The 23103-nt window shown below is 34.8% G+C and overlaps 1 protein-coding gene across 7 annotated transcripts in view; it reads left to right on the forward strand.

Moving 5' to 3' along the window:
* Window positions 1–23103, forward strand: part of LOC132557517 (uncharacterized) — a 115095-nt gene that overhangs the window by 84839 nt on the left and 7153 nt on the right. For 4 of the 7 annotated variants that reach the window (XR_009554513.1, XM_060222012.1, XM_060222011.1 and 1 more), the window contains exons 10-27: window positions 213–318; window positions 1335–1429; window positions 3383–3494; window positions 7967–8061; window positions 8385–8528; window positions 8699–8760; window positions 9110–9277; window positions 9568–9749; window positions 13109–14190; window positions 16782–16937; window positions 18260–18445; window positions 18626–18745; window positions 19188–19349; window positions 19837–19958; window positions 20136–20210; window positions 20423–20615; window positions 20781–20919; window positions 21262–21423. Coding sequence is in view for 4 of the 7 variants with exons in the window: in XM_060222012.1 (XP_060077995.1) it covers window positions 213–318; window positions 1335–1429; window positions 3383–3494; window positions 7967–8061; window positions 8385–8528; window positions 8699–8760; window positions 9110–9277; window positions 9568–9749; window positions 13109–14190; window positions 16782–16937; window positions 18260–18445; window positions 18626–18745; window positions 19188–19349; window positions 19837–19958; window positions 20136–20210; window positions 20423–20615; window positions 20781–20919; window positions 21262–21423 (3361 nt within the window). In the remaining 3 variants the exon portion in view is untranslated. Of the gene's footprint in view, window positions 1–212; window positions 319–1334; window positions 1430–3382; window positions 3495–7966; window positions 8062–8384; window positions 8529–8698; window positions 8761–9109; window positions 9278–9567; window positions 9750–13108; window positions 14191–16781; window positions 16938–18259; window positions 18446–18625; window positions 18746–19187; window positions 19350–19836; window positions 19959–20135; window positions 20211–20422; window positions 20616–20780; window positions 20920–21261; window positions 21424–21865; window positions 21928–23103 lie in introns of all 7 variants that reach the window. The other 3 variants (XR_009554514.1, XM_060222014.1, XR_009554515.1) reach the window with 2 other exon arrangements.

Here is a 23103-nt window from a genome sequence, read left to right on the forward strand (position 1 = left end):
AAAACAGGCTGCCCTGTTACATAAAAAGTAACATTTAATCTGATACAGAATTACCTTCATTATTAATTGTATTGACATGGTTTTGTAGATATGAATCAGATTGCTCATGTAAGTTTAAAAATCCCTCACTCAAATTCATGTAACCATGCACAAGAAAAATCTCACTGACTATCAAATCCAGATGTTAAAATGACTTTTTTTTATCTTACTAGGATGACAAAGACCTTGTGCACGAGTTTGTTAACAATGATGGCCTTGACTGTCTCATCAAGGTCGGGTCAGAGGCTGACCAGAATTACCAAAACTACATTTTACGAGGTGAGTTATTTACCTTACAGGAAGTTTAAGATAAAGTCTTCTAGTTGTCTTTCATAATTATTGATTCAACTTTGATTGATTTAATGTAAAATCTTGATTAAGAATTGAAATTGTCAGAGATCAAACATCTGTTTCTAACATCTACTCTTTTTTATAAGCATTATCTTAATAATAGTCTATATCACTGTGTAAATAGACCTCTTAGGTTTAGGAGATTACAGTTTAATACAACAATGCACATTGGAATTCTGAAGGTGATATAGGAGTTTGGAGTTGGAAGCATTTGATATCTGTTGTATTTATAGAATAAGTTTACCAAGGGAGATAACTGTTCTCATTGTTTAATTAGCTGTAAATTAGTACACAAAACTAGTCATTCACAAAATTGTAACTTGACTTGCTTAACTAGTGTATTACACTTTAATCTGCTGGTGTGTTGTAATGGTCAGGGTGTGTGAGTAATTATACATAAACAACTGCTTGTAAAACCCCTTGAGCCCAGTGAGATCAACTTGAAAGGATTAACACCTTGTAGGAGTGTGTCAGTTATACTTAGTAGGTCAGTTGATTTATGTTTGTCACTGTTTACTGGATCAGTCACTAGAAAAAGAGTCTGTTTGGTCCCTTATTGGAGAGAAGGCAAGGCAAGATGAAAAAGCATTGAAAGCATACCAAATGATGAATTTTTTGTCAATTATGTCCATTACTGAGTACATGCCCTTTATCAATGGAATTCCTGACCTAAATTTTAAGTAAATCCTATAAAGTTGATTATGTTTACATGAAGAATTGACTAGTGAGAGTGGTTTCTAATGATAATGTTTGTGATAAAACGTCTAACTTGACTTACTTATACTATATCATACAACTTCACTTAAAAATATGATTAACTGGAAAGAGGGGTGTGGTTTACTAAATAATGACTTATGGCCAAGCATAGGTTATTGGATGTAGTTTGTTTAGTGCAAATGATTTGTGAATTGTCCATCATTTATCTGAAATGAATTGTGTTTCAGCCCTGGGACAAGTGATGTTGTATGTGGATGGAATGAATGGTGTTATCAATCACAATGGCACCATCCAGTGGCTATATAATCTACTGGCATCTAAGGTACTATTGCTCTTTGCCTTGTGTTCGATTCTTATCAACTTACGAAAAACTAACAACGTGGTACTCTACAGCCACAATAAAAAAAACTTGAAAATTCTGAAGCTACATAATATGTGCACTCCCAACTATGGACCTTTAATTTCTCCAAAAAAGCCTTGTGCATATTACATGGATTTTTACAGTAAAATGGGTGTTTAATGGACTTTGATCATTTGGCTCTGACATAAGCGCTCAGAATACAGCAGAAGTGATACTAATAATAGCAATGTATCATGGTTTTATTGTGTTGACTTGACTGTATAAATAGAAACACACAAAAATCCCAGACTTATTTAGTGAAATCTAACAGGAAACTCCAGCTAATTACCCTGTAATGGTATACAGAATTAAATAGATTGACCTGCCCTCTACATTGACCCGGAGTAGCCTCCCTTTTTATTACATTAACCTGTATGAGTAGATAGAATTAAATAGATTGACCTGCCCTCTACATTAATCCAGAGTAGTCCCCCCTTCCTATCACATTAACCTGTACAGGTGCACGCTAATTAGGTCAGCTCTCTGGTTGATGTGGAGTAGCTGGCATCTTCCCAGCGTATTTTATTAAGTGTGCACTCCACACCAGACCACAGGTTCATGATACCTCCAGGCTCCCCTGTCAACCTACATCTGTGGTTTTTAGCACGATATTTTCTCAGGACAACTATCACAACTATCGTGAAGTTTTAATAATTGTTAAAAGCATTGAAAAAGTACATTATTAATTATGAGGTATTGTTGAGGAATTGTCATATAAAACACATACACTTGTGTATGTTGTATCATGTGTGGTACCCTGTTATGACAATTGTTAGGGAGATATCTCATTACAATCAGCTCTTTGTTTTTTTTTCAATAATATCATTGTTCATTTGAGGGGGAAAAAGCTTTTCTTGAGCAGATCATTGTATTTTGATATTGTTCTAATAACTGAAATAGAACTTTTGCTGTTATTTGAAAAGATTACAATAAGGGAAGAACGCCCTTACAGAGGCTGTTTAGTATGTACACCCCAGTGCTATTTCTGTACAGTAGGATGACTTGTCTGAAAAAACAGATTTTAATCATATAAAATGACTACTACAGTAAGTACTATGTCTGTACAATGACAGAAGATGATTTGTTTTAGTAGGCAGATAAATCATGTTTTAAGTGTGAAGGACTAGAAGAGTGAAGTACATACACACACTACCTACATACAATACATGCCATTTAGTATGAAACATAAAGTTAGGCTCATTTTCCCACATAAAAAGCGGATGTACCACTCACAAACAAATTAGGGGATGGCTATTTATTGACGAGACAAATAATATTAACTGCACATCACTAGCAGGCTAGGATGATGTGACATCTTATATTTTGTTGGTTGTGAAATTTATTTTTATGTTTGAAAAATGTATGTAAAAGAATACAGAATGCCAAGATTTACTATGCATGTGAGTAGGTTTTTATTCCTAAAGTTGGAGTTTCCTCTTGATATTGTTACATAAACTTATGAATAGATTTACTTTCATTTTTAAATGGGATGATTACTCAGAAATAATTGAAGGAGATTTAAATTTAGCCTGTGTATCTTTGTATTCTTTCTATATATATATGAAGAAAAAATAGTGTTTCCAATTTTACATCAGATATATATATATTATTCTTGTTTATGTAAACGACAAGTTAATTATGAAATGAGTTGAAAGCAGTGCATTCGTATTTCAAGCATATATAAAATTTTGTGTCTCCAGCGTTTTCATTGTGATGGTAATCAAAATGAGTTTTTAATTTCTGAATAATCAGCATTTGGACATTCTCAGAAGATTACTCCCGTTTTCTATACCAATTCACTCTGGTGACTGTACAAAATCTTTATGTCCACACTTTTGATTTGTTGTGTAAATGTATAATTTTTTCTGTTCACAGTTTCGATTGGTTGTGAAGACATCACTGAAGCTACTGCTTGTATTCGTGGAATATACTGAAACAAATACCATGCTGCTTTTGAAAGCTGTCAATGAGGTGGATAAAAAACGAGGTGAGAACTTTTCTATCCTTTGTGGGTGGCCTAAATTGTTGGTCATGTGCAAATGAACCAGACAAAAAGACTTGATTCATGATTACAAAAAAAAAACTCAATTCATGATTACAAAAAAAAAATGTTTCTTTTCTGACCTTTGAGCAATCATAGGAATTTAAAGTTTTATAATCAACTCTCTTCCTCTTAATGGATAAGTAAACTTACTTTATGGTTTTTAACATCTGTCTCAGTGCATTTATTTTAGAAATCCTTTTAAAGAGTTTTGCCCCTTGTATACAATTTTGTTCAGAAAAGTATCAGTTTACATGTATTTTCTTTAAACAAAGTGGTGTCTATCATCTAATGATATCTGATTTTGTTTTAAGGAAGGTGGAAAGTGTGTAGCTATGTACAGTTTTTATCTTGAAGTAGAATTCTATAGTTAGGTAGAAAAAAAAATCATTGGTCGAGATATGCATTGACTTTTCAATGAACTTCTAAATAAGAACAGTTGTCTTGATTTTGATGGCAAGTGACTTTTAAACCCTATATTTATAAATCTATATCATATAAGGGCATTTTCCCACAGTCTACAGATATAAGGAGTATAAATTGACTGTGACCAATGATTGAATACATCACAGTAAATAAACACTGTAAAGCTGTATGACTCCTGAAAGGTAATCATGTAAAGTATTGTCAACTCCTGAAGGCCTGCTGGCATCAATGCTCCAAAATGATTGTCACTTTTCTCATATCCAACCATGCTGAAACAGTCCTTATGGGACACGCAAAGTCTCCCTGTGTTAAGCTCTGTGTGATACCTCCCTATAAAGTTTTGATAAAGGAGATTGGATTACGATAGTCTGGTTAGGAGCTGGTATTTATTTCGCTCCAATACACATAATTACCTATTGTAATACTTACCTGTATTAGAAAAGTGTTACATTTCTACCTTTGACCAGGTGTTAACATATGATAGTGTTATGTATGTCATATATCTTGTTTTTGAAGTCTGGAAAGATATTGACGAGAAACAAAATCCTTCAATATAATACATTATTTTTCTTTGAAATTTTTCTTTGAAATCATTTTGCATTTGAAAATCGGTCATAGTATTTTTTAAAAACTTTTACCTACATTCAAAATTTATGGTTGTTTGTGAACATACACAAAGATGGACATCTCATAAACTCTACAGTACGTCATTGCTCTGACATCATACATTAGTCACTGATACTGACTTTCTCTGTGTTTGTGATCAACATCCTCATGACGTAACAGTGTTATGGGGGTCCTACTCTCTGTCACTAGATCAGAGGGTACACCACAAAGCACACTAAATATCCTGTGGGGGATCATGTCAGCCTTTAAACTCTACACAAAATGTCAGAGAACGCATTAATACCATTATAAGGTATTATAGGTAGCAACTGGCATATGAATAATACATGAGGACAAAAATCTATGTTCAGTTGTCACAGTAAATTGTTTTAATGGCTGCTAAGTGGTTTGATGGCATACGCCAGAAATATAAAGCTGATTTATTTACCTACAAATATACTCCATTTCACCAGCTGTAATGTGGACATAGACAATTTTATCCTTAAACTTTGTTGTCAACTTTGAAAAAACGAAATTTGTTGTAGGATTTTGTAAGATAAAATTATGTTTCTCAGCATACTGAAATACAGATGCTGTTACTGTCTTTGTGTTCCTGCTGGTGAGGTGATATTGAGTACAAAGACTAGGGTGTAAACATGTGTCACATTATGTATGCATCCACAACTATGGCTGGGTCTTAGCACGCAATCCAAACTTAAGATTAAGATAACACTAATGAATAACGTTAATGAAATTAGTTTATTGAGGAAAATATCAACTGTGATCATGAATAAAATTAGTATATTATGCAAAAAATGAATGCTGAAGAAGCTTGCCAGCAGTGTGTAGCTTGAGGTGTAAGTATATCATGAATAAAGTGGGGCATACATTTAATCAGACTTAAGGACAAATTCTCTGTACTTTTTTTTTTTTTGGCTTGCATATCTTTTTTTCCTCTCGTCACTGCTAATTAGTGATGAATGTATAAAGTACATAGTATCTGATGTACCAAGCATCATCCTTAATCTGACTTATTAACAAGCCAACAACATCAATGTTCTGATATTAAGCAGCTCTGTTCCGTAGATTGAAATGCTTTCAGTAAAGGCTGTATGGCCATCATGAATTCATGCCAAGATTTCTATCTTCAAATAGTTTCTAATTTTACTTCTTAAACATCAGAGTTGCTATTTTAAAACTCGTCCCTCCTGATTTACAGTCCTGATAAGACAGGATGTATCCGATTCAGCTGATATTGGCTCTGTTGATAGGTTCAGGTATCTCCAACAAATATCAACATTTACATAGAGATATTTGATTTAGCTCCAAATTTACAAGGTATACACACATCCACTGCATCAGGAATTTTGAGTATCGTTGTGAAAAGATGTCAAAATCAACCACAATAGATTTGTGTAAACAAGGATGATATGGGGGCAATGAAGTTTGTGTCACAAACTTCAGACCAATTGTATTGTTAAATGTAAGCAGTTGAGGGTCTGATTTGATAGCTAGACCTATTGTAAACCACACAAGAATTGGAAGTAAAATCAGATTTGAGATGTGAAATTCTTTCTTGTTGAATCGTAAACTGTCCGTAAATTAGATTTAGTGACATTTCAACAACTTGTCATTGTATTGTCAAGTGGCTGTTAGTTCTGTCAACATGATGCTTATCATCTTTACTCTGCCTGATAGATATTTAAATACCAATTGTCCAACTTTTGTAACCGGACCCTCCAGCCACCCCTGAGGGCTAGCTAGTACAGCTCTGTAGGGCAATCTTGTGTCAGGTTTACCTGATCTCCGCACCACGCCTGGTTGCACATATTTACATCCCTCGGGTGGTCGTACTTCTACGATTCCCCGACCTTTGCTTGTGTATACTCCACTAGACAATCTGATCTGATTGGCCTTGTTTGATATGTAGATATGTAATAACTAGGGGCTAGCTATAAAAAAGTTATAAAGTCCAATTAAAATTAGAACACCTACATCTGATCTTGTGAATGGATTGGTGGACTTGTCATGACGTTGGCTGTAATTAGCTCTGTAGTGGTCCACAGAAATGTCCCATACAATCCTATGGAATTTCATGGCCAAATCTGTGACACCATCTGGCCACGCACCCTTAGTCCAAAACAATGTCTGTACTTCTTGATAACAATGGTCTCGGTTAAATAAAACAAATGGTTGGTTGTCATTTTACAATGGAATCAGTTGACACAGTACTGAATACCAGACTGTAAAATAAGTATGTGACATATGTAAATGTTTTGAATGTTTCCAAAAATAAATGAGATTCTTAGTGAATAGACATAAGGATGTCTAAATTTAGCAGTAGCATGTGTCACTAAACAAAGGAAGTATAGCCACTAGGTACTGGCTGAGTTTAATCCATTCAGTCGTAGCAGCACTCAATTGGAAGTAACGTCATACAATGTTAAAAATTTGAAGTATTTTCAATCCCACTTCATCTTATCATTTGTGGAAGGTTATGTAGTGCAGTGTTTGTTCTTAAAAGTCTCCTTGAAATAATATGAACATCTTTGTTGCCCATGAATATTGCGTGTTTTGTTCCTTTATTAGGAGTTACTTCAATAAAGAAAATTTATACACAACATAAGAAACGCCATAGATAAGGTTTACATACTATTTATTATTTAAAACACTACACAACAAGATTCATCATAAAAGAAATACATTTGGCTCTTTTTGGGGGGCTACTCACCATCTGTATACCTTATAAAAACAAGCAAATATATCCTTAACATCCTTTTAATTTTACCTGATCCGATACTTAAGTGATAACATGTAAAAATAGTTATTATCGGAATGGGGAAAAGAATTTCCTGGAATTCTACTGGCCTGAACAGTTATGAGTCTTACTGAATGTTATGAATTACTTATAAGTAAGGTAACTTTAGAAATTAAAACATTTTGTAGAATTTTTAAAAATTTTGCTTCAGAGACCTGAAATATCAGAAATTCTCAACTCGGAGAAAATAAGAAATGAGCTTACAAACTCTTTTTTTTTGTAAATATGTTTTAATCAAGGTCAATCACCTGTCATTTTATCCTCCAAAATTTAGGCATGATGATGGATTTAAGATGTGTGCATTAAGGAATTGTTGTTAGAAAAAAGCAAAGGGGCTGTTGAAATTCATTAGTGGTTAGAGGCCATGATTGGACATCAATCAAAAGTTTAGGCTTTCTGGTACCCTGTTTTACTGTAGGTAGTTCAATTGCACACTTAAATTCAAAATGGTTCTTGTATACGTGTACCAGTAGAATATGATATTCCATTGGTATACATTATTGTCCTTAAATTAGCAGAAGCCCACACATGATTGAAACTGAAATGTGGAATTTTGTTCTTCCAACAGGTGTTATGCCTTGGACAAATATCATTGGAATCCTTGATGAAAAAGATGGTGGAGACACTGAACTTCTCATTTACTCAATGACACTGATCAATAAGGTAAATGTGTAGGGATGTTTGAGTTATCTCCCTTGTATTTGTTTGACAGTTAAACTTGTGTAGTTCATCAAATAAATATCTGATTGAAACTGTTTTTATTTTATCCTGTTTCAGCTTTTACTTGTGGATTGCAGATTATATTAAAATTCCTTTCTTAGTTCTTTTTCAGGTTTGAAAATTATTATTTTAAGATATTTTATTGTTTACTACATATTACATTTAAGGGAAACGGTTCTCTCTAGCAAAGTAGCTGGTCATTAACATTACTCTACTGATTTCACAATACCATGATTGGTAGATTACATTAGCTTTTCCTCTGACAGGTACTGAATGCAATCCCAGACCAGGATACATTTTACGATGTGACCGATGCTTTGGAGGAACTAGGCATGGAACAGATCACACGGATTTACATGAACAGAAATGGTGCTGACCTTGACCTTCTCTCACAGTTTCAGGCATATGAGGTAAGATATTCAATCCTTAATTTGAAAACACTAAAATTGAAGCAGATATGAAAGGTTTCATTTTAAAATTTTAAAGTTTGTAATTCTTATGTCTATTTATGTTTCTGTATAAGTATGTTACTCCAGAGCGGTGATAATTAAAACATGTATATGTTTTCTGTGATTTATAGGCAGCTTTGCGTAATGAAGATGGGGAAGAAGATGGAGACATGTCACAGTTAGAAAGTTTACGGTTTGTATGAAATAATTCTTTGAGTTGAAAAATATGCAAATAACTTTTTATTTCTGCCTTCATGCTGTGAATCAGTACATTGTGTTGGATATTTTGCAAGGATTTATAAACAAGCAACAACTTTTGTTGCAGAATCAATATGATTATTTCTTTGATACAGTGCCTCTTCGTGTAAAATTACTTCATCAGAGATATCACCAGGCAGATTAAACATAATACAATATTTCCAGCAGACATTTTTATTTGTCATTTAGATAACATGATCTGATTCAGGCTGTATAGGTCATGTAGACAGTGCATGTTGAACTATAGTTGGGTAAAACTGAAGTAAGTTCTGTGTATATGACAGACGAACACCTAGAATTAAGAGTGACCAGGACAGCGTCAGAAAGAGTCGTCGCTTCTCCATGGGAACAGGTCCAAAGAAAATGAACAAGTCCAAAAGTGCACCAGCTCTACCTGCTGAGGACATCAACCCAGCTGAGGAATACATGAAGGTCAAACAAAAATCTAAAGAGTGAGTGTTTATATTGTGATTAGGAAAACTGATTTCTTTGCTGGCATTGGTCAATTTTAGTCTAGAGTTTTACTAAATTACATAAAATGACTACCACAGGGAGAAGGCAAAACTGTATACCGGAAAGTAGTATATACCCACTTATAGAAGTTACACACAAATAGTCTCTTCTTGATAAACTTTTTACGTATGACTTTGGCTGTTGAATCTTGATAAGATCAAATGAATGAATTTAAATCTTCAAATTTGAAAATGTGATAAATGGTATCAAAACTTTCCTTTTTCCTTAGACATTGCCTGTTAATGCCAGAAGAACAACATGACAAACTTCCAGAGCAGCGCCGAAGACGACAAAGGCTTGACGAGTTACAACAAACTGTAGAGGAGGCCAGACCACCAGACAAACCAGGGATGCCTCAAAATATTCAAGTTAATGGCACAGCTGAGCTCTCGCCCAACACACAGTCAGCATGTAAGCTTTCCTCTGACTCAGATTCTCTGTGTGAAAATGCTCCAGATTATTTGATAGAAGAGCTAGCCAGCTTTTCGCAGATTGCTTCCCAGCTTTCAGATGAATCAGCTTCGCAACTAGAAAGTATACAAGAGTATGAGCCAGATGAGTTTATGTCCAATACCCCAACTGCTTCTAAGCTTTCAGATGAATCGGATTCTCAAATTGAAGGTATCCGAGACTATGTGACAGCAGAGCTTGCAACCATGTATGAGTCTGATTATAAGCTTTCAGGTGAATTGGAATGCGGAAATGAACATTCAGATTCATTAGGTTGGTACAATATTTTAAGTTTGTTGTCATGCGAACCCAGTGGATGCAGACCAATGTTTTTCCTTCAGTGTCCATTAGCCCAAAAATATATCATAGCACTCAATTGTCTGTTAGATACTTCCTTACCTCAGGGATCAGCCATAGAATTTGTACCTCTAAACTTGCCGTAGCCCTCGAGTGCGTGTGACCCTGTTAACTGGCGCCTGTGAGGGATACCTGTGGATAATCGGATTGGTGGTATTGTCTTGGCGGCTCACATTTTAATGAATGCAATTCTTGATTTATTTCCTGCTGGTATTGGTTATGTTGCCTGCTGAGATGAAATGCTTTCAATTGTTCCCATATTAACTTTTGATGAACTACATCCATATAATGGAATAATCTTCTTCATTACAAATACATTTGTATAATCTTGCAAACAATGACATTTGTTTTGACAAACACAACTTTGTTTAATGCATGAAAATATGAAGATGTTTTTCATCTGATGCTGAAACTACTTGTATGATGTTAAAATAATGTCTTGCTTATGAAGATCCATGAAAATGTAGTCATTAATTTTGAAGAATGACACCATGACAATGTTTTTCTTACTTTTGTTTTTCTTTGTTTAAATGCCACTTGTTCACCAACACATGTTGTGGACACTTTTTAGCATGACTTGATGTTTTACAGTTGCTTTATGGTCACAACCTGCATTCAACAAAAACAGAAAATACAGAAAATATTGCAATATGATTAATCTAATTGATTAAAAAATTAGGTTATTATCATGAAAAAAATTTATGCAGTATAGTCTTCAGTCATATCAAGTTTTGGACTGTTTACTCTTTTCATGTCTAAATTTTTTTCTTAAAGTAGTCTTTAATTTTTTTATTGCAGTCTTTGGTCATAAAAAGGGGATTAAGTGATTGTTGATTTGTAAATAATTTAATTTTTCTTTAGAAATATCTGTTAGGTTGTGATCAAAGCTGGTTGTTATGCTGCTATGAATTTGCCTTCTATTTACATTGATTTGGGCCCTTCTGCCTTTTTACATGTCCTTTATCTAACTTGCAATGTTTCTTTCAATATCCTCTCTGATTGGTCCTTAGCACTGTGTGAACTTTTCAATTGTAACATTGGGTTGCCTAGCAACAGTGGCATTAACGGTGACATGTGACTTGAGTTTCTCTGTGTGTCTTACTAACCTGATGGCATGTTTGCCCACAGATGTTCCTCGCACGCGACGAGACCGGCGGGAAAGACAGAGGTCGTTTGTGAAAGAGCAAGAATTAGAACGAATACGACAACGATTTCAAGGGCGCAATCATGCTGGCGATCGATCATCTGTGTCCAGTTCTGCTTCATCGAGCACAATTAGTAGTGGTACATTGTACACAATAACTGTCCCCAGTTAGGAGTAGTAAAGCTCTCACTCACACTTTTACATCACAGCATTTCTATCATCCATAATTTCTCTACCTAGATTCATCAGGGAAAGTTCTAGACCTTATGAAGTATTTCTGCATCAGCCTCCTTGGTCAATATCAATCTTGGAACATCTTCATTTGTTTAAAAATTTGTCAAAGTATTGTTAGTTTATATTAAATCACAATTTCTTCCATTTTCAGGTCATATTTAGCTTAAGCTTTCAAATATATGCAAAGCATATCATACTATCGCTAGCTTAGATTTTAAATTAGTAATGTCTGGCTAAAATGTGTAATAATATCACATATATATCCTATTTAATGAATTCAAAGTCTATTTTGATGTCACAAAATACAACACCATGGTATCAATATAATAATGACAAAACAAGCAGGTCTCTTTTTTTTATGTTTAAATCGCTCTGCGTCATTGGTCCATCACCGTCCATTCGTTATCCATTAGTGAACAATTTTTATTATCGCTATTTCTCAGATTGCATATGTAGGTTCCCTTTGGTCCCTAGTTATGCCCATTTGATTTTGGGACTGATCAAAACACAAAATGGCCAACAGGAAGCCATCTTAGATTTTTACCTAGTAAAGATTGTTATTGCTATTTCTTAAGAAGTACTGAATGGATATCTCAAATTTCATACGTATGTTCCCTTTGGTCTCTCCTTGTGTTCGTTTGATTTTATGACTGATCAGAAGAAATAAAGTGGCTTCCAGGTAGCCATTTTGGATTTAGCAGATAAAGATTATCATAATGTTCAAATGTCTTATCATTAAGACCAAAAAACAGGGAAGAGAAAAGAAAGAAAAAGATCCAACTTTCAAAGAGCATATAAAGATCAAACAATGGTGTGTGCCAAGATCCCTCTGGGATCTCTTGCTTGTGTTTGAATTATCAGAAAACTCTCTTTATTTGGGTACAGGTCAAAGACAAGTAATCTTTAAATCATTCTCATTATGACAGGACTTTATGAGAATCTCAGAAGCTCTAGATCTTACAAAAGTTATATGAAGCTGATATATAATTGAGATCATTTATAAATGCAGAATTTATCTTATGTCATTACAATGTTCCAGATAAATAACATATAAAAATGTTAAGGAATATATTCTGTGAATGTAATGCTATCTCAAAATTATAGCTAGGATGTAAACAGCGGCAATATTTTGATGATTCTAATGATTGTAACATATTTGTAAAATTACATCAATTTTTATATCACTAGTTACAGATCTATAGAATTAGACTACAACAGGGCAGACACTTAGATTGTAAGGGCAGGACACTTGTTCAGAAATAGCATCTGGTTATTTCGTTTGTCTATTTGAATGGACTAATTGAAATTAAAATAAACGTTTGAAATAAATATATTACTGGGTGCTTTAGTGTAATCTAGCATTATGACATGGAGATGATGGAGAATGATTGGTTCGTGGTCTTCATGAGTACTGAACTGGAGAATGATCGGTTTGTGTTCTTCAGGAGTTATTAAAGTTTTTTCTCTAGTTGATATTTCTCTCTCAACATACATCAACATGTGCTACTATTATAGTTATGGTGTGAGTTGAACTAGAAATAGCTGTATCAAATTAGTTTAAACATGTCAATGTTTTTATTTGTAGATGACCAACAGATGAGAAATGGTTACTCAATGCGACAAGATTTGTCCAAGGAGTCTGGTTACCTTAGTAACGGTGATTTGTCTCAGAGTCAGAATGGGTTTGAGTCTAGAAACAATGCCATTAATGAGAGTATGAGTAATACAGTGTCCCCCACAGCAAATAACTCCAGCAACAGCCGTTGGGCCAAATATTTACAGACAAAAAAAGAAGATGTTGAAAAGTCACCTGAACCTCAGCCCGAAAATGAACCGGGCATGCTCAAACGACATCCTTCACTCAAAGGCGACAGCTTGTCTCAGCGAAAGGAAAACTTGCAACAAGGTCACATAGGTAACGCGATACAGCGGGTGCCTATGGAGGTTCTTGATGCAGAGGATAAAGACAATGTTACGACAAATATCAGTCGTTTTACAACGAACGGTGAGGCGGAAAGTGGGCCTAAGGAGTTGTCTAGACCCACAGGTGATCTCAGTGGACTTATCAGTAAGGCTAAGGGTGAATTATCACGGCAAACGGCCGTCAAAGAACCACCTAAACCAACCCAAACACCTACCTCTCCTACAGAAGTGAAATTAACTGAAAGTGACCTACAATGGGACAAAATGTGTAAACGCTTACGTAGACCTTTAAAAATAAAAGATTTAGACTTTACAGATCTCAATGATGATGATGACTGTGATGTGTTCGCCCCTTCAGCCCCAGTGTTTGGCATGGGTATGGCTGGTGGTCCTCCACCACCCCCTCCAATGCCAGGCATGGGATTGCCCCCACCCCCTCCCCCTCCTCCTGGTGGCTTACCACCACCCCCACCTCCTCCACCAGGTGCACCACCCCCACCTCCTCCTCCCGGGATGATGGGAAGCCCAGCCCCTGGGTTAAAAGTAAACCTGCCTCCTGCGCCTGGTGCTACTCTGAAAAAGAAGAAAAAGACGGTGAAACTCCACTGGAGATTGGTACAACCTGAGATGCCACATCCTGCTACCAAAGGGGAGACAATCTGGAAAGACATAGTTGAGGTCAAGGTTGATCCAGACAAGTTAGAACATCTGTTTGAGACCAGAGCATCAGATATGAAGCAAAAGGTCAGTACCTCAGGCTGGGTCAGCATGTGTAGACACCACAAGGATTCATATATACTAGTCTGCAACAGAAACCAAAATTTGATATCGTTTAATACTTTTGATAATTGCTTGTCTTGCTATGTGATACACAAGTGGTATAAAAAACAAGTGCATGTCTACCTTCTTCATATTGATGATTTTATAAGTTAAAAATCCATTTCATATTTTTTCAGTGCAACTTCTTTTGGGGAAAATCTATTTTATCATTTTGTCAATCAAAATTTTATGATCATATGACATATCCCATCATGCATCATTGTTCATTGATTGGCTTGGTAGACTATCTAGATGTTCTATTTGGTTATGTTTTAATTGATTTCTTACTTGTGTTCTTTGTTTCAAATTTAAATGTTCATTATACACATTGCTATCTTAGGTGTCAACATATGGTCTTAATTTGTACAAATTTCTGATTGAAAAATTAGATATTGAGATTATATTAAATTAAAAACACTTCTATCTTGAGAAAATAATTACTAGAAATATTGTTTTGATATTGGGATTAATGTACTATTTAACATACAGAAAAAACTATTGGAATTGCTGTTGCAACTGAAAATGAAATAAGTTTGATGTATAGTTGTGATATGATGAACATTTTGCTTTGAGACAAAGACATAATTAACTTCTGTTATAAATGTAGATTTGGGATGAACTTGGAATCGATATTCATTGTTTTGTTTACTTTTTTGATATTTGTTGTGTTTCTGGTAACTTTTCCTTGTTCCCTTGTACAACAGATACCCTGTTACTCGTCCCCATCCATGTCAGTCCACAAACATGCAAGAATCTATCATTTTTGTATCCAAATTTTCGCTTTATTGGAATAGCTGTTACATGCCTATGATTTGAATAGGAATAGATCAATCTAAATGTCTATGTATGTTGATATTTTACTATTTCTCCCTTCTAGTAGATACTTCTGGATTAAGAAACTAATAAACTATGTAATGAAAGACTGTTTATAAGGCTACGGAAGTAAAAGTATTTTACACCTTTGGCTGTAGTATGATTAATTGAAATAATCTGTTCTTGTAGATAGAAATAACACAAGATAATGTAGTTAAATGATTTTCTGGGATTGTAGATTTTTTGAGGTTATAAGGGACCCCATTTGTAGATTTTCTGAGGTTATAAGGGACCCCACTTGTAGATTTTCAAAGCTTTTAAGGGGCCTAATTTGTAGATTTTCAGTGACAAGGAATCAACTGGCCTTTTCTGTGATATGAGCAAAGGTGCATCACTGTTGATGTAAATGTAGAATACTCTTTTGAGGTGGCTGGAACACACTTACTAATGCAGAAATATTCTCGTCTTTTTCTTTCCATGCTGCACATTCTCGGCTGACATCGTCATGGTGCCTGTGTAACTGATATGAATGGCTATTGCATGTGTGTTGCCATTTTTGTTTACAATGCACAAACAGGACTTGGTAAGATCTGTATACCAACATATGTTAATGTGTGAGACAGGTTGGATGGAGCTATGTCATTGTTTCTAAAACATTTTTTACAAATCTTGCCAGAATATTAAACACAAGCTAGTTCTGATTGCAAGTCATTACAAAATCACAACTTCGTTAGTTTAACTTTCCTGAATATCATACATGTATTGTGTGATTAGATGCATTGTTCTTAAATCTGTGTAATCCTGGCACATATTTTGGATTTCAAAGCAAGTCATACTTTCAAACAGAGACTTAATCATTTGAGAAAAATCCATCCAGTCTGAATTTTGTCATTTGTTGTCTTGTGGACAAATATTTTCATTGTTGTTGTCTATGTATGTTGTATGATATTTTGTCATTGCAAGTTAACCTTTCACTATTGAGTAAGAGTTGAGGAAAGAAAATCTGAATGTAAAAAGAATCTTCATTTTCACTTATATATAGTACTGTACTTACATTGTCAAATGAATCTTTCTTAAAAGCAAATGTTTAATAATATAATTCCATCAGTAAGTAAGACAATAATGCATGTATAAATTTACAAATGAACATGTTACTGACCCCTGAAACTAATAATACTAAATTAAGCCATGGACTTTGTGTGAATGTTATGTTGTCTTACGTTTTATTGCATGCCTTCATGAAAAGAACATTCAGTTCACATTTTCTACTAACTATTATTTCACCTAAACCATTGAATAGTGACACTTTCCATACCTCCCTCTGTGAAGAGTTCTGGAGTTTAGAACAGATATCACGTTGAGTGTTACTCCCCTTCCTAGATGCCATTTCAGTTCAGAGCATCTGATCTAAGATGCATTTTATTGCTTTAAGAAGTTCACCTCTCCACCGCAGCTTGTGCCCTAGCTAGAGTGGATTTGAAGTGTACCAACACCCCTACCTTCCAGTGACCATTGTCGCTCTCCTCTCGTGTGCTTAGAATTTTTCCAGCCCTGCAGTGAATGTTGGTGAAATAGTTTCCCTTTAATTGCAGATTAATTTCTTATTAATCAGCCAACAGTACTAGTCCCTTCCATGAATTAATAAGGATGTTTATTTCTCACAATATCACACCCTGTATATAACTGAAGCCTATATATTACAGAAAACTGACACAAGTGGAAAGAAAGAGATCTCCGTGCTTTCTCCCAAACGTTCAAATGCAATCAATATTGGTCTGACAGTCTTGCCACCTCCTCGAACAATCAAGGCAGCCATTTTGAAGATGGATAACTCTATCATGAACAGAGAAGGAATTGAGGTAAAAGTTCATTTATAAATTAAAATCAGGTTTAAAATTATGTATATAGCTTATTACTGTAACATTTAACAGTGAGAAGAAATGGCTACATATGTTCACCATATTTTCTGGATTACAAGCCACACCTTTTTTTCTTTGTGTGTCAGGCCTGCAGCTTATAAATAGAGAAAATTGATTGAGAAAAAAGACTAAAAGAAAACAGGAAGTGTACCAGTACACTGGTATGAGACAGCACAGAGTTTTTTTGTGAGTCATGTGTTTGTCAGATCATCTAGAGCCATCATTTGCAATCATATACAGGATGATTTGAAGATTGAACTAAAAAATATAATTCTTGTGGATTTAATTAATCCTAGCTTTTAGTGTGAATCACATATCTTCTGGACTTTTGTTGTTACTTCAAAGCTAAAGCGGAAGTTTAGGATAGCCTTTTGCATCCTGGGATCGATATATCATCAGGTTGTAGGTCAAATTCTAGAACAGCCGCTGTGCTTGTTTATGATATGAATGGCTTTGTGTAACTTACAAGAAGAAATAAGGGATTATAAAAATGTGAATTGCAAAGGCCTTCGTTAATATTTAACAGTACAGGCAGTGATGGTGAGATTATATCTATGTGTAGTCAATCTGTAATGAACCTAAGTCAAATGAGTTCAATATTCGCTATTTTTTACATATTTTTTTCAATACATCAATAAAATAAAGGATTTTTTGTGTAGAAATCATTTGCAAACTTTATTAAATATTTCATTGAGGATCTTGATAGATTTCCCACCGTTGTCTGTTATATCAACAAACTTATGTCAACATAACAAATACCACTTGGTAGAAAGGATGTGGCTTATATTCCAGTGTGGCTGATATGTGGGTTAAATTAAACAATAGGTAGCGTATATACTGGTGCAGCTTATAACCCAGAAAATATGGTCTATGAATGTTAAACAATAGTTTGTGTGGTACATTACTGTGTGTGCCGAAATCACAGATTCAAAAGTAAATATGTACACAATGGGGTGGTAAGTATTTCAGTAACATATTTCTACAGATTTAACGAAAAAATAAAAGGAAAAAGCTTTCTTTTTTAACTTCGCAATTCTTTTTCAACAGGTATCCTTGTTTTAAATCCTCATATAAAGTTGAAAATAAACCCCTTAGTAATAAGGATGTGAGCATTATCTCTGGTACAGAAGCCTCTGATGCATCTCTATCAGTTAAAAGATTTTATGCTGTAATGCTACGATTTGATTTTGAATGAAATGATTTATAGAATGAGCTGAGATAGTAACTGGAAACTAACTGTTATTGCATTTTCTTGTTTACAGAAGATTCTGACTTCCATGATGCCGACAGAGGAGGAGAAGACTTTGATCTTGGATGCCCAGATGGGAAACCCTGATATACCCCTAGGAACGGCTGAGCAGTTCCTCCTCACGTTGTCCTCCATCAGTGAACTTCAAGCCAGACTCTCACTCTGGCTCTTCAAACTTGACTATGAGACAGTAGAGTCTGTAAGTAGTTGTCACCCCTTTCAACAAATTACATATGATTATTCTATAAATTTATTCATCATACTTCTAATTCCATTGCATTCCCTTGTTAATCTGTAATCATGTCTGTTAGATAAAGAAAAACAAGGTGTATTACATGATATGTTTACCTATAATGCCTTTTTGTCTTGCCAATAACAGGAAGTAGCTGATCCCTTGAGTGACCTGAAGAAGGGCATCGAGGAGCTGCTGAAGAATAAAACATTTAAATACATCCTGTCTGTGATATTGACGATTGGAAACTTTCTTAATGGTGCTCAGGTAAATCCTTAGCAACATGTTCTTGCTAGATCTCAATAAACGAATGTTTGTTTTTATAAAAAAACATATTTTAGCTGGATGTGTCACCCTGTAAACAGTGAGGGTAACTTCTAGATGGGGGTCATCTTATAGTAGCTAATGGCTAGCTCATGGAATATCATGTGAAAGGCAAGAAGCATTCTATCATGTGTTTGAGTAAAGTTTCTTAGTGTCCTTGGAAGCATCCTTGATGGTACAAGAATGGTCTGTGATCTCAATTTTGAGAGAAATAAACCATACTGGTAAGGGATTGAACCACAGACTCTAAAGAATAAGGATTCTAGAACACAGTAGATATTGGACATGAAATAAAGATTTCATTTTACTTTTATCCTCAAAACCAGCTGTTATGTAAATGACCATGTCTGTGAAAGGTAAAATAAACCTATGTTTTATGTTCCAGGCTAGAGGTTTCAGTATAGAGTACTTGACCAAGATTCCCGAGGTAAAGGACACTGTCCACAAACACTCTCTCCTACACCACCTTTGTGTCATCATTATTGATCAGTTTCCAGACAGTACCGACCTCTACTCTGACATTGGAGCCCTGGGACGCTGTTCACGGGTAAGTTATCCTAGTCATAGTACAGTTTCTGCAGCAGTAAGAGTCAAGTTATCCATTAAAAGGGTGCCATAGTACATAACCATAGCTATGAACTGTTACTGCTGCTGGGATTCTCATACTGAACCTTTGGCTTGTTATAAGCAACTTTAAAATCGGTACTAAATCAGTGACACAAATTGAGAAATATCTTCATGCTTGCTTCAGAAGCCAAGGTTGTAGAGTTTAGTTATAAAAATTATATTCTATATATAATATTCATCATTTTAGGTTGTTCATTTTTAGAAAGTATACTGTCAGTATTTTCCTAAATGTCACATGTCTCAGCTAAATTCCAAAACAGAAAGCTTCTTTTCTGCACTGTATACAGTTTTTAATTTGTTTGAAAGTGTGCATAATATGTCTTAAGCTTGAAAATAATATTTAACATTTTTTATTGACCAAATAAAGAATTGAAGACATGTAGAACATACCTTTGACCTTTTTATAGGTGGACTGGGATGAACTGTCCAATAAGCTTGAAAAGATGGAACGCGAGTGCAAAGGATCATGGGATCATTTACGTGCAATCATAAAACATGATGGAAGTTCAAATTCAAGCATAAAAACAAAGTAAGTACAGGCATTATTAGAGTATTTTTAGATGAATATATAGATAGATATTAAATTTTATTATCATGTACGAGTCATATCAGTTAATGTACTGCTGAAGTACTATAATAACGAGTATAAAAACACAGTAAGTGTCTGTATATAGATTACAATGTTAACATATTTTTCTCTTTTCAGGTTGTCAGAGTTTTTGGCTGATGCAGCAGAAAGAATAATGATTTTAAAGATTGTCCATAAACGGGTCATGCAGAGGTATAGAATCATTTTCATCACATAAAATCATATTATTTTCATATTTATTCTGTAAATCGCTCCTGAAGGTTTTGTTTCACTGACATTAAGATCAGAACACAATGATTAAATATGGTGATGAAAAAGAACTTTTTATTTTGGAAACTGGAAATAGACCTAACTGACATTTATTTATCTGTTCCTGTCAAGTGTATAATGATCTTATTTCACAGGTATAACAAATTACTGTTGTACATGGGCTTACCCTTGTCAAGTGCAAAAGATCTCAAGGTAAACGCCTTCTGTAAAACAATAAGTGAATTTGCCTTGGAGTATCGAACAACACGAGAGAAGGTTATTCAGCAGCTACAAAAGAAAGCCAACCAGCGGGAGAGAAAGAAGACGCGGGGCAAGATGATTGTCGATGTAAGTACTGGACTGTTTTCTTGTTACTGTTATGATAAAGGTGTTAATTATGGAAGGCTTTAAGTTTGACAGAGCCAGTCTTCAGAAATTTTTCCCAGTTGTATGGATGCTTCTGCCAATGTGTATTTGCCATCACACGATTTACAGAATAATTCTTTTATACAGACGGAAAATTTCTCAAGCTCCAAGTCCAAGTCTAAAGATGCTCAGAATGACGAAGCATTACAACGGCTCCTGTCAAACGGTTACACGAGTGCTGACGACCGGGGCATGCCTGGTCACAAACGCAGACAGCGTGGTCCACGTATGTACATTTTGTTATTTGATCTGGCTGCAGTTTAAAAAAAAAGTTTTGTAATGTGAACTTTTTGGTCATGGAGGATTGAGGAAAATTATTAAATTATAGTTATCTAGACAAAGTATGTCTTTAACCCCACAGAACAGTTTGTGTCATTTTATGGATCTTCTGTCCTTGCTGTAAGTACGAAAATTTGGCAGCTTCATCTGCCATATACAAAGTGTTGGTCTTTTCTAAAGTTGGAGGGAAATATAGGTTGCTTGCAGTGTGCTACCTTGTTTTATTTTTTTTTACTTGATCATAAGGCATTATTTGAATTTAGTATGTGAAATGAATTGTTGTTTGTAGTTGATTCCAAATCTCAGTCATCACGAGGCTGTGTAACAACAGACTCTGAAATGTATGACACGGGAGATGATGAAATTCTGGAGGCATGTGTGCGAACGGCAGCAGCCCCCTCTAGTAGGCCCAATAGGGAACGAAAGCGGTCCAGTAAACATCGTAAATCATGTAAGTATTCCATGAGGTCAACTCACACTGAACTTCGTGGTAGATATTGTGTTGTTAGTCCTGTCAGTGTAAAAAAAACAATACAGAGCAAAACAAAATTGTTGTTTGTTATACCATTGTCTGCTGTAAATCTATTGTGTTTAGCAAAAGCAATGCTTATTTTCTATTTCCTGTTTAACCCAGCCATAATCGTGGAAATGTACGAAAGTTATTTTATTTCAAATGTTAATATTTATGTGAATATTATCTGGTTTTGCTAAATGCAAAAGATTTACAGACAATAAAAATTACACTTTAGATAAATCAACTATGTTGTATATTACAAGTAATAATTTCAGATTTATACGTGATAAAATATGGGCCTTTCAAGGCTGTGACAACACCTCAAACAGGGTATCTATTTATTGATGAGAAGATGACATTTTTTTACCCATAATTCCAGTGACGCCAAGAATAGACACGAGGTATTAGGTTTACACGAGGTTGCAGACAGGTAAACTTCTGGTAAAAACAGTTATAATATTGACTGATGACCCTTAGCTACCTTTGCCCCGGCCATTAATTCTGGCCAGTTATATACCTGTTTGCAGTGCTTTTAATTAATTACAAACAAATGCTATTTCATTATATGATATGTATGCATTCAATCAACATTGATTACTATCATAATTATTATTGGTTATGTACTAATAGAACATAATGCAACATTTTATTTTCTAGTGATTGAACTTCATAAATATCATGTTAAACTTTGGAGGCTAATTCAGTCCAGGAATATTTCATAGAAGAAACATGTAAATTAAATGTAGCAAACAGTTTAGAGATTTTGAAGTCCAGCTTTCTGGAACTTTGTTTCCTTTTCACAACAGATGTTGCATTAGGTTAATGGTTTCTGTGACTTTTCAGCATTGGAAATACGACCCTTTTCAGCTTTGACACGGCTGCTTCACAATCATTCTCTCACATGATATCTTTAAGAGGATTTTCAGTCAAACGTCAAAAAGAAAAATTAAGATAATTTGAATTTTTTTAGAAATGGTTGAAATTTGAAATATACCAATCGAAAAAATGTGAAAGAAGCATGTAGTGAAAGGGATGATTGTGACGACAGGGCAAATTATGTTCGGGATATTTCGCATGGTTAAAATGGTTATGGATTCAAGCATCTGGAGGACTAAGATTAACAAACGTTACACTGTCAGCTGGTTATGTGTATGTTGTGATGTCTGCTACTAGAATGGGGATCGTGGGTGTATCATTTTAGCATATTTTGGACAAATGACATGAAAATGAGAGAAAGCTGATGGTAAAACATTGTTTTTTCATTCCTTTTCTCACAGAGAAGATAACAAGTTCCTGAGATACATTGAGACCTGTATATAGAGGACTCGTAGTCCTCTATATACTGGTAAGGCTAATCTGTAACAGCCCAGATTATTACTATGTGTAATTTGTGCTATTAATGAATTGTTTTACAGGTGTCTCTCCTGAGCCTCCCCACCCTCTTCCCCCACAACCCCCTGACACTTTTAACAAATACTTCCTGGTAACCCCTTCCTTATTTGAATATTAAATTTATTTTACTGTTCTGTTTACCCCTACATGTTTAATTTAAGTAGAGATGTCCATGTTTAATACTGATAGTCTGTGTGTGATTGTTACAACTCCCTCCTACATGTT

The sequence above is a fragment of the Ylistrum balloti genome, unplaced genomic scaffold (genome assembly GCF_031769215.1).
Source record: "Ylistrum balloti isolate Yb309-2 unplaced genomic scaffold, AGI_CSIRO_Ybal_v1 Utg370682, whole genome shotgun sequence".
Classification (NCBI taxonomy): domain Eukaryota; kingdom Metazoa; phylum Mollusca; class Bivalvia; order Pectinida; family Pectinidae; genus Ylistrum; species Ylistrum balloti.